Here is a 15,854-nt window from a genome sequence, read left to right on the forward strand (position 1 = left end):
TCTGCTTAGTTTAAGGTATTCTCGAGGTTATCACATGTGCAGAAATGAAATAAAGCCACAAACGCTGACATCTCCAGGCATTTATAAGCATTGCAATGTACCGAGTGATTCATAGCTGTGATGAACAGGCATTCGATAATATGAGTGAGGAAAGTGAAAAAAAAAACTTTATCGTTAAAAAATCGTTGCGGCCTGTTCCAAGTCAAGGCATGGTTGAGCAGGCCAAAAAACATGGCGGCTTCAGACCCCAGCGAGGTAACCCAGGAAACGCCTTATGACCCCATAGAGAGTGAGGTGGCCGAGGATGTGCCTGATGAAGGATATAATTAATTAAGGCCGTTAATTATCTTCAAAAGGGTTGTTTTAATTAACCCAAACACCCAATTTTCACTCTTTCAATTCATTGGAGTTTTCTTACTGTGCATGAAAAGTTTCAGGATGCTAGATTTCATGGTTTTGGAGTTATGGAGGAGACACACTGACACACTGACACACTGACACACTGACACACTGACACACTGACACACTGACACACTGACACACTGACACACTGACACACTGACACACACACACACTGACACACACACACACACACACACACACACACACACACACACTGCCTTTTATCAGTGTGGATTTAATGCATTTGCAGCAAAAATGGAAAGAAAAACAAATTATAAAAGATATAAACGGTGTTTATTGTGCAGTAGAGATTCGTTAAACATGCGCGGAGTGGTATTTGTACCCAACTGCATTCTTCCTGGCAGGTTTGTATATGCAGGAGTAAAGTTTCAAGTTTGATTAAACAATCTTTTGCGGTTGTGAAGTGGAACACAAACACTTTTAAAACCGTTCCTGATGACCTGGAGAGAAATAATTTATTAATTTTTTTTTAATAGAGAAAAAGTAATAAAAATCAGAATGGAATGTACATCAAGGGTCAATCTTTTATACTAAATGTCCTTTACATTTCCTTGAAACGCCGGCACTTCAAAGCAAGTTGTGGAATGTTTTTTTTTTTTTAAAGAATATCAGATGTTCCTGGGAGTTATGTTTCCAAATTGCAATTGGCACAGGGTGGAAAACTTTGGAGGTCATGGGATGTGTCTTAGTAAAGGAAGTGTAAGTGAGTGGGAAGGGCAATAGCAATTAGGGGTGAAGCCAAGCCAGAAGTAGAGTTGTTCAAACATGACAAATTAGGGAGGTGAACCTCATCTGGAGACATAGATTTTCATTTCCTCTGCATCAACGATTGGTTTTGAGTGCTTAATTGTACTCTTTATTGCTAATTTCCTTGTAAAGGAGAGCTATGGCTTCATCAAGTAGAAAGTTCTTTCCGAATTGATACTACAGGTACAGCACGAGATGCGGGTGTTATGGGCAACAGCATATCGTTATCCTGCAACAGGGAACCCACAGCCTCCATCGGTAAAATTACCATTATACACGTCCCTCTGGGTGGTGCGTGTGTGTACTGGGTAGGTAGAGGTTGAACCATATGGTTGGACACAGACCGGTCAATGTGACGCTCCAGACGGAGAATGTGACCGGAAATTCGACAGCCTTACTCGGACTGGGATGTATCAGCCTCCATCGCTGCAGCATCCGAAGGCGAAAAAAGGTGATTGGGGTCACAAAGACCCTTCCCTTCCACCCTGAGAAAGCTGATATCATTCACAAAGCAAATGTACTCCGGCATAACAAGCTGATTTATAATGTAACAAACATAAAATTAACACTGTAATATCTAAACCTTGCCCCAGCCATATGGGATAGGTTAATGAAATTAAAATTCATAAACATATGAATATCGTAAAATCATTTGTTGGAATGTGGAAAATCTGTGCACGATGCGTCCGAGAACGTATCAAGATGAAGTGTCAGCGTAACAATCGACTCTGCGCTGCCTGGCAGCGCCCGAGACATTTACATCTGAGATGCTACAACAGCTTGGCAGTTTAAAGCTGATATTGCAAATTTGGTTCGACAGGCACAACAGAGGCACACAATCTATAGCCAGTTTCCCATGGACACAAAGAACCTTCACTCTGGACATGATCCGTACACTTGACTGAACTCCGCCGCATTCGTCATACGAAGACCGTAGTACACCATTGCAGTATCATTATCTTGCAGTGTCGTCACTAAGCCATCATTTTTGACCATTCTGTGAAACGTTCTCATTCATATCAATAACATTCTCATGATGCCGTTCCAATTGTTTCTGCAATGCGAGTGACCACAATTGTACAAGTGGTTTGAGACTGCATGATTTATTGAGAGTTGCTGGTGAAATTGAGACAGCTTGCAGACTTCAAAGTTCTCTGAATGCACAGCTGCTTTTATCCCAGCTTCGAACAACAACACCTATCGTGTACGGAAACACGTCGTGGTTTCAATGTCTGCCGTTTCGTGTTGGGACGAGGCTATACGCAAGAGGCCGGATGGTCTATATGAGGTCCGCGTGAACGACCCACATCGGACGGACGATGTTGTGATGAAAGTGATGCGAGTCCCAGTACTGGTGCTACTTGGCTGCATTTGTCATAGTTAATGCCAGAAAAATCTGGCACAGCCTCCTTCTCCAGCGAATGTCCACTCTTCGTGTGACGACGGTGTTTGTAATAACAAATGGCTGCCAGCACTACGACCATGCATATTAACACTGCCGATGTGACTGTGACTGCCACGACCGTAACTGATGCATTTTCCTCCTGGGATTCGGCAGGGGAGTAGCTGTGGCTGTATATTTCCGTGTCAGGTGGTGTGTTTACTTGGGCACAGCGTTGTTTGGCCCTGGTAACTGAACCACTCTGCATAGGCTGCAGACATAAGTGGTACGTGGAATTGGGGTGCAAGCCACGGAGGGCGTACGACGCGTATGAAGGTGGCAGATTGAAGCTGATGGGCCTCGGGTCATCTCCACTTATATCTCGGTAAGTCAACTGGTAACCCCACACACCCAGTCCTTCAGGTAGATCTGGGAATCTCACCTCAAGGGACGTGCTGGAAAGTGATCGAAGCCAGGAAGGTCTGTCACGCAGGTGTGGTGCAAGTGTTGTGGTTTTACCTTTCTGGCAGTGTTTACCATACCACGGATCTACACAGATGCAGCGTGCTATCATGTGTTGCAAAACCATACATGAACCACCATTGAGACACTTTAGTCCTTTGCAGGGCGTGGCAGAACCAGCTTCCTTCCGGCCACCTTCAATGTGCTGAGTTGTTGAAGTAGTGCGAGTTGATTGTGGTAAAATTGGTGCTGTGATTCTAGCTGTGGCAGATGTTCTGGAAGTAGTTAATAAGGTAGTTATGGTGGTAATGGATACTGTTGAAACCGATGTGGACGTCGGAATACGTTCGGTGCTGGTGGTGGTTGTCCAGGTGTTCTCCACCTTAGGGGGGCAGCCAAGTTCAGATTGTGTGATTTTTCTGAGTGGACGGTCTGCAACATGAGGTGGGAAGTGGCAGCGCATTTCATTAGGTTTCAGTATCCGCATTGATGTTGTATGCAACCAATGCACCAGCCAGGCCAGACGGCAGTCACAGTAAAAAAGGTTCCCAGCGAGACCCAGTTCGCGAAGGTCAGGAAGATCATCAAAGATGCCCCGCTCTGTTGCCTGCTGCCCCGTGTAGCTAAGGTCAAGTGTGCGCAGCCGAGGTAGGGCAGCCAACGCTGCATTCTTCAAAGGTCCGAGCTCAAAGTTGTGCGATAAGTTGAGATGCACAAGACCAGGCATCCGTTGCAAAGCTACAGGAACAGTCCTAAGAAGATTATTTGAGATGTCTAGGCGACGAAGATTACTTGCGTTGTCAAAAATGTCGGCCTGCAGTTCTTCTAGTGCTGCAGATGCAAGGCTGAGAATCTCAACATTGATGTCGGCAAGGGATCCAGATGCCAGACGGCCCAGTGGGTTCCCACTGAGATCCAACAACAATAGTTGGGGAGTCCTCAAGGCTGGAAAATTTGTAAGATGATTTCCTTTTAGCTTCAGCTCCAGCAGATTTGGCAGGTGGTCAAAGCTTCCTTCGGCAATGCTGATAATGCGGTTTTGCTCGAGGTAAAGTCTCTCCAAGTCTTGGAGTCCCCTAAATGTAACGTTTGAGATTGCTGTAAGCTGGTTCCCGGTTAGATCAAGGTTATTGAGATGGGCAAGAGAGTTGAATATTCCAGGTGGAAGGTCTGCGATGCGGTTTAGCGACAAGTCGAGCGATGAGAGACGGCTGAGACCTTGAAAGGAAGAGGCTTTCACTTGAGAAAGGTGGTTTGCAAACAGGTATAGATCCAAGGTGGTGGGAGGAAGGGCTCGAGGGATGGACTGCAGGTCCTTGCCGATGCAGAACACACGGTCGTCGGAGCAGGAGCAGGTCTGAGGGCAGAAGTACTTGCTGCAAGTTAGAGTCGCAGAAAGAGCTGCGAGCAGTAGTGCTTGCCGCAGCAACCATCTTACAGGCAGGGGCCCCATTCTGCAAATAAATGAAAAAGCAAATCATCACATGCTGATTAGCAATGGAAAAGACATCGATGGCATACTTGGACACAATTATAACACGTGATGTTGAAGTCGTTCTCTAAACACCGTTTGCAAGGAGAAAGCTGGATTATAATTTGAATCCCTGCAATTGATTAGAAAGTACCACCCACTGTGTGAGCTTCGTAATTTGCTTTGAGGAACCTTTATTTTCTACACTGCTACTTGCCAGTATAACCGACTGAACCGGTTTTGAATTTCTAAAGTGTTGCACAGGTGGATGGGTTCTATCAACACAGCACATCCAGGCCTCGGTTCCCATTCAGAAATGTGATCTCGTCGGTGCTGGTGAAGGATTTAGGAGGGGGTTCAATCCTGCACGGTATTATCCTCAGTGTGTTCGGGACCTGCTGTACTTCAAGAGAAACTACAAACACGGAATTTTCTCTCTCGATTTGATCTTCTCGTAAAATATCTTGATCCATATTCGCTTGTCCTCCAGATATGTAAACAGAGATTGTAATTTTAAAATTATCTTTGAAACAAGTTGTCACATTTCCCCCATCAACTCAGTGCCAGGTTACACACAATATACGTGTGTATATATATATATATATATATATATATATATATATATATATATATATATATATATATATATATATATATATATATATATATATATATATATATATATATATATATATATATATGTTTGTGTGTGATTGTGTCGCTAACCGTTTCATTGTCTTCTTGATCTACCTGTCTGTCTCCTATCCCACGCACACTCGACTCATGTCCAGTTCCACAAACCCCCAGCCGTTTAAAAGCATGGTCGTTTCATCAGAACCCCTTCTTTAAACCTCAGGCTACTTGCGACACAGTTTTTTTTTCTTTAATAAAGTCGAGGCTCATGGAAAAGCTAGTACTCGACACTGAACGGATCAGGACGTAACAGTAGGGAGGTGGGGAAACACCAACAGCAGAGTTGAAGGGAAAGATAGAGGGAGACGGACAAATAATGGGTGTGAGGAGGAATGGGGGTCAGGAGAGGATGCATGGGGGTGGGCAAGATGGTGACAAGAAGGAAACTCTCAGGAAGGACAAATGAGAAATTTGGAAGGAGGGCTTGGGGTGGGGGTTAACAAGGGTAGAAAAGATCACAGTTTGGGATTGGGGAAGATCTGAGATGGTGGTGAACAGCTGTCTTGAAGACCTCGAGGGAAGAATGAGATGGAAAACAATTCAATTTAATAATTACGTTTCTTCAAAAAATTCATTATTGGTTGTCCGTGTAGGCTTTGTCTGGGTCAGGCTTTGTCACGCTCAAACAGCAAATCTAAAAAACAGCGGTTTTGTCTCGTGTTCGGACTGACGAAGAACAGCTGCATCGTATCACCAATCCTCGTAGAAAACGGGGGAGTGAGCTCCTCCGCACAGGCCGCTCCACATGCGTGTGCACACGTGACCTCAGAGCGGGTGAATAAACATTGAGAAGAGATGAGTAGTCAAGGCTTAGGGTTCGTAAGGCCTATGAATGGTTGGATAGCGAAGGCGGACATCATGAAACTTGGTTCAAGTGTGGATATCGTTTTCAAATGCATCGCAGGACGATCGTGTTGTTTGATAGGTTTGGCAGATGTAGGGCACAGTGGTGATTCTCGCACCCCAACAGCAGCAACGACAGCAATTATGCAGGTGCATTCTGGGAAGCTAGAATTTGAATACAATGTCGAGGCTCATATGAGAGCGAACACACAGAACGTACAACAAGGGGAGCAGGAGACGAGAGGGGCCGGAGAGGGAAGGAAAAAACAGTGTGGAACAGAGACATGGGGGGTTCTGTGGAAGGGAGAGGGATGGGGCGGGGTACACTGGGTAAACAAGATGGCCACCACAGGGACTTTCAGGACCTAACACGACAGGGACTTTCAGCAAGGAAAGCAGGGAATTTGAAGGAGGTGGGTTTGGAGTGGATTAGCGGGGGTAGAAAAGATCATGGTTTTGGATGGGGGAAGATAAGAGATGGCGGTGAACGGCTGTTTTGAAGACCTGGAGGGAAGAGTGGGATTAAAGAGAGTGTGGGAGTTCCAAAGGTGGGAAAAAAGAGGAATGAAAGAGTGAAGGTGAGCAGTGATTCTTAATTTTGGTAGTTTTACCAGAAGGGGGTTGCTGGCATGCCTGGTGTTGGCTTAATGGTTAGGGTGGTGGGCTTGCGATCCGAGGATCCTCAGTTCAAATCCCACTCAGCTGTTGAATTAACACCAGGTGGGGTTGACTCTGCCTGTCATCCTTCCGAAGTCTGCAAAATGAGTGCCAGCTTGCTGGTATACTGTGTTGGAGTGGCGACCTGTCCATGATTGTGCCCATAGCCAAGGAGACTGCTGAGGAAGCACCAACGCTCTGCACAGAGTATGGTCCCAATGGATGAATGGATGGGGTTGCTGGTGGACCTTGAGTACTCTGTGGAAATATAGCGGGTGGGGGGGGCGAAATGTCAGACAGAGCAGGGGGAGCAAGGCGGGAGAGGAGATAGTAGAAGACAGAAAGACCACCGACCTGCTTGCGGTGAGAGAGAGAGTGAAAGAACCAAAGACTCAGTCTCATCGCGGGAGATACCAATGAACCTAAATTCCTTGGTTTCCAGAGCGGGAAGCCGAGAAAGGTGAGAGGCGGGAGCACCAGCTCAGAAAAGAGAGCAGTACTCCATCAGGCTGCGGACGAAAGCTTTGTATGTGTTCAGGAGTTCAGGTGTGCAGAGGAAGGACTTTGCACGATGGAGGATGCCCAGTCGGTGACTGCCTTTGGAGGCCGGCTTGGAAATGTGGCTTTCCCAGGAAAGATCATGGCAGATAGTGAGACCCAAGAGTTTGAATGAAAGGACTTCTTCAAGATGATTGTTGAGAAAGTAGATGGGAGAGTTTTCCAGACGGTCCTTTCGGAGAGACACAGTGAGAGCGAGATTTGTCAGGATTGAAAGACGTGTTCCACATGTTGAACCAGTTTGTGATTTTACCCAGATCTGCAGAGAGTGAAGAAGCTGCCACCAGCCTGTGAATGAAGGCCTTGTATGTGGATAAGAGTACTGGTGTGCCAAGGAAGGACTTTTTACGATGGAGGATGCCCAGCGGCTTTGCGGTTTGCCAAAGAAAGATCATGGCCGATACGCATTCTCTTCAATTTCGTCCTTCAAATCAACTTCGACAACAACATTTTCTTCAATCTCATTCTTCCCCTCCATGTCTTCAATACAGGCTGTTGACCACCATCTTGGATCATCCCTCATCCAATACCATGATCTTTTGTACCATCATCAACCGCTACCCTCCTTCCAAATTTCCACTTTTTCCTTCCTGAGAGAATGCTTCCTTAACCATCTTATCCACCCCGTAGTGAGTGGTAGAATGACCTGGTCTAAAACCAACTTGATGATCCGAGATGAGGAGAAAAGGAAGGATTTCATATCAACTGTGATGACGGATTCCATGACCTTGCTGATGATTGGAAGTAAGCTGATAGGCCTGTAGTTAAGGGGATCCGTTATTGCATCTTTTTTATGTAATGCAGTGATGTTAACTGATGTCCAAGTACATAGAAGATGACCTAGGACAAATGATAGGGTGAAAAGGGCAGAGAGAGAGGATGTGCAAGAGCAGAAGAGCAGGTTTTCAGGACATGTGAGCTGATGCCATCCTGTCCAGTAGCAGAGGCAGAGTTGAGGGTTGAAACAAACTTCTCTACCTTTTCAGGTGCAAAAGATAAGATAAGTTCAGGAGCAGTTGGGTGTGACTGGGAAGGGTGTGTTCAGATAGATAGGGTTCGGGACACAAGATTTGGAAGCAAACACTGAATTGAGGCACTCGGCCTTCTCACGAGCAGAGTTGGCTGTGGTTCGATTTGAGTTGGCATTGAAAGCGAGTAGCCGGGCATCGGGGCAGCCTTTCAGGCAGTCCAAGAACAAAGATGAGAGAAGAAAGCTCAGGAAAGGCTTAATGGATGGTCGAAGGATAATTACTGCGCATGTTTACATGGGGGGAAGTGTGTGCGTCATATCATCAATGTATGTTTGCGTTTTGAGTGTTGCCGTGATATCTGCGAGAGCTGAACATTCCAGACCTCGTATTGCATCTGGAAGTCAAGAGATAGTCTCAACACTCAAGCTGCGCATGCAGATGCAGATGGAAGAAGCAAGTCTGAAGACACGGAGATGATTTTAGAATTCCAAAGCAATGCTTAATGCCGATAACAACCCGTTTGAGAGAAACTACCACTCCGAAAAGCCTTATGTGGTGGCTCACATAGTTGGAACAACATTAATATGAAAACTTCCCTTCTGGGATCTGAACCATCAATTCTGCAATGCTGGACTCCTGCCGATCTGCAGAGAGGATTTGTGTAAGGGTGTGCGTATCCTCAAAAGGCTCTCTTTGTTTGGCGCTGTAATTATCTTCAGACTCTCGGGGGGGGGGGGGGGATGACTCTGCACTCGCCAACCGCAGCTACTCTTTAATGAGTGCTCTTCTGCCTCCCAGTGCGTTATACATCCAGCGCTTAAGCTCGTCCGCTCTGTTGCCGAGGTGCTTGAAAAGTCCATCTGAAGAATTCACGTCCAAGCCGAAATCTGGCCCCCGTCACTCCATCTTACTAACTGCGTGAAAAAGATGCTTGCAGAGCCATGTACAAAGAACTATGTCCGTAGCTTAGCAACACAACTACGATCATCAGCAGCATAAAAACATTGGCACGTCTCTGAGACTCATCGGAGGGCCCCCGAGACTCAGCAGCGGGTCCCCGAGACTCATCGGAGACACACCGTAGGGCCCTCCGAGACACCGGCGAGTGCCATCTTTTCAATCATACCAATAGGAATTTCGGTTGTCGTAACTCTGAGGATATGAGGTCGAGTTTCAGTGTAAGCACAAGCATTATTATTGTTTTCATTATTTCTGTTTAAAGAACGTGTGTGTGTGTGTGTGTGTGTGTGTGTGTGTGTGTGTGTGTGTGTGTGTGTGTGTGTGTGTGTGTGTGTGTGTGTGTGTGTGTGTGTGTTATGCACCATATAGAATAAGAATACTGTCGCATAGCTGTCACGTGAACACAGAAAAATCTAAAATGTCTGGAGGGAAGGCTGTGAAGTACCGGCTGTACTCGTACAATAATTAGAAGTAACAGTGTTTGAGCTTTATATCATGGCATGCCCACAGCTGAGTCCCGGCTCCTGCCTGCCTCCTACCCCATCCTTGCTCGAGCCTCGTCCTCAAGCCAGCCTCGGGCTGACTGTGCATTCCACATGACGTATGTCAGGTCCTTACGTGATGTGTTCTTGTAATCCCATTGTGCCTGTATCGTTTGCCATTTTGACCTTTTGCCAAGTTTTGAGCACGCTTTAAAAACAACTGTTTTATTGCAGTCACTGCCTGTGTTGTATCTTTTTTTTTTTTAAAGTGTACAGGTGTTTAATCAAATAAAAAAAGCAATTTGTGAAATCTAAAAAGCTAGGACTCGGTGGTCAAGAGAACGATTTCAGGTTACACTGGAAGCAGATATCAAGTTGGTCACACACTCAAAAGCTGATGAAATAAAAATTACTATATTCCTCGCACGCTCTCAACATGCACCGCCAATTGTCCCACTCCGTACGACCTGTCTGAGCACGACCCATCACTTAATCCCACACCCACCAAACCATAATGACTTCTGGGGGTGAACGCAAAACCTGAAAGATGGCTAAAACCGTATAAAATGTCCGAGGTGAGTAAAATTATTTGCAAATAGTACGTCGTTAGAAACAAATAAATAAATAAATGAGGACATGGGTAAGAGACAGATCTCATGGTTGCTTGGTAAACACCGTGCTCAGAGCGTTTCATGCAAACAGGTGACAGTCACGAAGACGGCGTGCCAAAACAGGCAGATCTATTTATTTATATATGTCCCGTGATTGCTGTCACCAACTGATTGATTGCGAAACCTTGAGGGCCTTATTAAACGGCTCCAAGGGTTGTTTACAATGTCCTTGGCATACCGTCACGCAGAGCAAGGTGAGAATGCCCGGAAGCCTGAAAAGATCGGAGGATGAAACTGCACGCGCACAACTTCTCGGGATGTCGTGTTGGCCGCCCTGAGATGTCAGGTGAACCTGTGCCAATGATCCTTGCCCGTTCCCAAAGGGTACGGCTGTGTCTGGTCAATTCGGTATGACTATGAGTTCCAGATGAATGATCTGCGGCCCTGCCAAGGATTTGAAGACCTTCGTCGATCTGCTTAAAACTTTTCTTTCAACTCTTACCTAATGGCCCGACGTCACTGGCATCTGAACATCTATTCACGTTTATAATCAAGCCGAGCTGTAAAACCTTGCTCTTGCTGGATTATTTACCTGTCCGTCAGGCTCTTTGTCTTTGTCTGCAAGTTGCTCGGATGCGCGATGCCCGGTTAATTTGCTTTCGCTCGTTTTGTAAATCCTTCATTCTTTTTATTTCTTTCTTTCTCATTAAAAAAGAAATTATTCCTCCCTATGTCTTTCAACCAGCACTTGAAATCTGACATGGTTGTCGAAAAGCCACGGTGTGTTGATGTATAAAGTTTTGCAAACTCATGTGACCATTCCATCCATCCATTGGGATCACACTCTGTGCAGAGCATCGGTGCTGCCTAAGCAGTCTCCTTGGCTATCAGGCACAATCCCGGACGGGTCATCACTCCGACACAGGAATACCAGCAAGCTGGCACTCATTTTGCCAACCTCGGAAGGATGACAGGCAGAGTCAAACCCCACCTGGTATTAATTCAACAGCCGAGCAGGATTTGAACTCAGGACCCTCAGATCCCAAGCCCACCACTTAAACCATTAAGCCAACACCAGGCATACATGACCATTGCATGCTGTCATTTCTGGGTGATGGTCCATAAGTGGCCGATGCAGATCTCTTTATCACAGAAATTTACGATTCATGGATATTGTCCCGAATAGTCATTGGATTACAACTCGCCGATGTTTCCAGGTGTATCTTGTGCAGTTTGCCCTTGTATTTACGAATACACTGCTGTCGATGACAAACAGAAGTCAAAATAAAACTGTAAACGATAAATTTATGTTACAGTGAGAATGCAGTTGCTTCATTTGCATTATCCTAAGGTTTCATTTCTGATCATACAAACTTTCGACGACTGGCTGGGGACGCAGACTTTATTCCCGATGAAAGGACACCTTGTTAGCCAGGCCACTATGACAGACGCCCTCCTGTTCTCCACCTTAACAACCCCCTGTCACATGCCGGCGAAAACTCCTCGCCTCGTGATCCTAAGGATGTCATGAGGGCCGATTCAGTTATGTGATTGGAGGCCGACGAGGGGATGAGCCATCGCGGGCACTGAGCATCTTCGTTCATCATGTACGTACAAGAAATTGGACATCCTTCGGCAATGTTGACAAAGGAACACAGACGGATTCACCTACTCTGGGGACAAATAACAATTTGTCTTCCACAGCTCTTCTCCAACTTCACTTCTGACATTCTTTTTGATTTATTTGCTTTATTCATTTATTTGTTTATTTATTTATTCCAAAGGCCAACTTTGCATTTTAGTCATCACGACAAAACACAATATTCCATTACATGATGAGATTCCTTTTCATTCTCATGCTAATTGCATGTGACATCGTGTGGAGCGAACTGTTTGTAGTGTATGAAGGGGAGAGTGCGTTTGAGCTCGTACATAATTTATACGTTTGAGAAGGGGGAGTGGGCGATCCAAGTCCAACATTCCATCACATTTGCAAAATAATATACAGATTATCTCTCATGCGATTTTAAGCATTTCATCTACCTGTGTTACATGCATGAATTAGTTCTAAATTTATCAAAGACCAATTTGACCACTTCTCAATGAGAAACACTCCATTAAAAATGACATGTGTGAGTGATGACATCATGGCACACAAACAAAAAATAGAGCTGAAAAGGTTGACCAAGATATATTATGCTAACTTATTTGTTTAAAGGACAAATCCTGATACTTTACATGTTTAAACGACATATCATGATAGTTTACATGTTAAAGGACATATTGTGATGCTTTACATGTTTAAACGACATATCATGATAGTTTACATGTTTAAAGATGTATCGTGATACTTTACATGTGAAGGGCATGATACTTTACATGTTTAAAGGATATATGATACTTTACATGTTTAAAGGACATATGATACTTTACATGTTTAAAGCACATATGATACATTACATGTTTAAAGGATATTTGATACATTACATGTTTAAATGACATGATAGTTTCCATGTTTAAAGGACATATTGTGATACCTTACATGTTTAAAGGACATATCATGATAGTTCACATATTTAAGGACATATTGTGATAGTTCACATGTTTGAAGGACATATCATGATAGTTTACATGTTTAAAGGACATATCATGATAGTTCACATGCTTAAGGACATATTGTGATAGTTCATATGTTTGAAGGACATATCATGATAATTCACATGTTTAAGGACATATACTTTACATGTTTGAAGGACATATGACAGTTTACATGTTTAAATGACATATGATAGTTTACATGGTTAGGGACATATTGTGATGCTTTACACGTTTAAGGGCATATGATAGTTCACATGTTTACAGGACATATGACGGTTTACCTGTTTAAATGACATATCATGATAGTTTACATGGTTAAGGACATAATGTGATGCTTCACATGTTTAAGGGCATATGATAGTTTACATGTTTACAGGACACATCATGATAGTTTACATGTTTAAGGACATATGATCGTTCACATGTTTAAGGACATATGATAGTTTACATGTTTAGGGACATTTTGTGATAGTTTACATGTTTACAGGACACATCATGATAGTTTACATGTTTAAGGACATATGATAGTTTGCATGTTTAAGGACATTTCATGATAGTTTACATGTTTAAGGACATATCATGATAGTTTACATGTTTAAGGACATATGATAGTTTACATGTTTAAGGACATATGATAGTTTACATGTTTAAGGACATATCATGACAGTTTACATGTTTAAGGACATATCATGATAGTTTACATAACACATCATGATCGTTTACATGTTTAAGGACATATCATGATAGTTTACATGTTTAAGGACATATCATGATAGTTTACATGTTTAAGGACATATCATGATAGTTTACATAACACATCATGATCGTTTACATGTTTAAGGACATATCATGATAGTTTACATGTTTAAGGACATATCATGATAGTTTACATGACACATCATGATAGTTTACATGTTTAAGGACATATCATGATAGTTTACATGTTTAAGGACATATCATGATAGTTTGCATGTTTAAGGACATATCATGATAGTTTACATGTTTAAGGACATATCATGATAGTTTACATGTTTAAGGACATATCATGACAGCTTACATGTTTAAGGACATATCATGATAGTTTACATGTTTAAGGATATATCATGATAGTTTACATGTTTAAGGACATTTTGTGATAGTTTACATGTTTACAGGACACATTATGATAGTTTACATGTTTAAGGACATATGATAGTTTACATGTTTAAGGTCATTTTGTGATAGTTTACATGTTTACAGGACACATCATGATAGTTTACATGTTTAAGGACATATGATAGTTTTCATGTTTACAGGACATATGATAGTTTACATGTTTACAGGACATATGATAGTTTACAGGACACATTGTGATAGTTTACATGTTTACAGGACACATCGTGATAGTTTACATGTTTGAAGGAGACGAGTACACCGAACATGAGAATATATCAAGTTTCAAGCTGAAATACACTTTAGTTTCTCTCATTTTTGGAGGCACCCATGACATCATGCATAAACATTATATGATGCAAGAGTTATTTTCATTCATAAATACCAAATCTATTCATCATTTATGTATTTGGGTGGCTGTACCTCCCATTGTAATGGAGAATAGCAGATTATCATTGATGCGAGTTGGAAAACATTGCTAAATGGAATGAGTGTTCTTCAGTGCTCTTTCTTCCCAGTCCTTACCCCATCTCCATCTTTAACTCTCACCAACTGCACGGAACTGCAACGAGCTCTGTTCTGTCTGTTGTTGGATTTGCTTGGCCTCGTGGCCTACAAAGCAACTGGGACCTACAATAGGGATGGGGAGTGGGAAAGAACAGCACACAATATAAATAATGTTATTTTGTGGATGTTTAAAGGAAGAATGGGCATTGCAAAGAACAAGGTCAAGGAGAGGTGTGGGGAGGAGGATACAGGGACGGATTGAGTGGGTGGGTGAACAAGCCTGATAACAGCTCAAACACAACAAAAGGAGGAGGAAAAAAAAACCCAGTGATGAAACAGCAAAGGAGGGTGAGGGAGAAGGGAGAAAAGATCATGAGTATGGCTTGAGGAGGTGGTGAACAGTCATCTTGAAACCCTGAAGGGAAGAATGAGATTGAACAGACTGAGGAAGTTGGTTCCACAGGTGAGAGAAGACAGGAGCACCTGAGTGGAGGTGAGCATTGAGCCTGGATTTTGGGAGTTTCACCAAAAGTGGGTTACGAGCAGGCCACATACACCTTGCAGAGTACAGTGAAAGGAACGGGCAGAGGGTACAAGATGAGGAAGGAGTTGGTAGAAGAGAGAGGCCACTGACCTGCCTGCGGTACAAGAACAAAAGGCCCAGAGATTCAGCTTCATCATAAGGAAATCCAATGATTTTGATGGCCTAGGTATCCATGGCATCAAGATGTGCAAGGTGTGAGGCAAGGACACCAGCTGAAAGGAAATGGCAGTATTATATCGATCTGTGGCTGAGGGCTTTGTAAGCTGATAAAAGGTTCTCATTTGTGAAGGAAAGACTTTATACGACGGAGGATGCCCAGACTTTTTAGTGACTGAACATCTTAAATAGGTTTGTTTGTTATGGAAGTAGATGGGAGGGTGTTTTCCAGACGGTCCTTTCTGAGAGACGGGGCGAGTGTGGAATTTGTCAGGGTTGAAAGACGTATTCCAAGTGTTGGACCAGCTCCTGATTCTAGGAGAGTGGGAGAGAGAGAGAGAGAGAGAGAGAGAGAGAGAGAGAGAGAGAGAGACAGAGACAGAGACAGAGACAGAGACAGAGACAGAGACAGAGACAGAGACAGAGACAGAGACAGAGACAGAGACAGAGACAGAGACAGAGACAGAGACAGAGACAGAGACAGAGACAGAGACAGAGACAGAGACAGACACACAGAGACAGAGACAGACACACAGAGACAGAGACAGACACACAGAGACAGAAAGCTGCTGCATGCCTATCTGAAGGATGTGAGGTGCTACAACAGAGGCGGGAGTCATCAGCAAAGAGATGATCTG

At 43.7% G+C, this 15,854-nt stretch overlaps 1 protein-coding gene across 1 annotated transcript in view; it reads right to left on the reverse strand.

The window, feature by feature from the left end:
* Positions 1-674: 674 nt before the first annotated feature.
* LOC147010149 (vasorin-like) overlaps positions 675-15,854 on the reverse strand; it is a 21,059-nt gene continuing 5,879 nt past the window's right edge. Inside the window, exons 2-3 of the mRNA XM_085862992.1 lie at positions 14,535-14,639; positions 675-4,467 (exon numbers count right to left, since the gene is read on the reverse strand). Coding sequence (XP_085719118.1) covers positions 2,427-4,467; positions 14,535-14,545 — 2,052 coding nt within the window. The 5' untranslated portion in view covers positions 14,546-14,639 and the 3' untranslated portion in view covers positions 675-2,426. The remainder of the gene's footprint in view (positions 4,468-14,534; positions 14,640-15,854) is intronic.

The sequence above is a fragment of the Eptatretus burgeri genome, chromosome 17 (assembly GCF_056783735.1).
Source record: "Eptatretus burgeri isolate ZD-2024b chromosome 17, Ebu_testis_v1, whole genome shotgun sequence".
Classification (NCBI taxonomy): domain Eukaryota; kingdom Metazoa; phylum Chordata; class Myxini; order Myxiniformes; family Myxinidae; genus Eptatretus; species Eptatretus burgeri.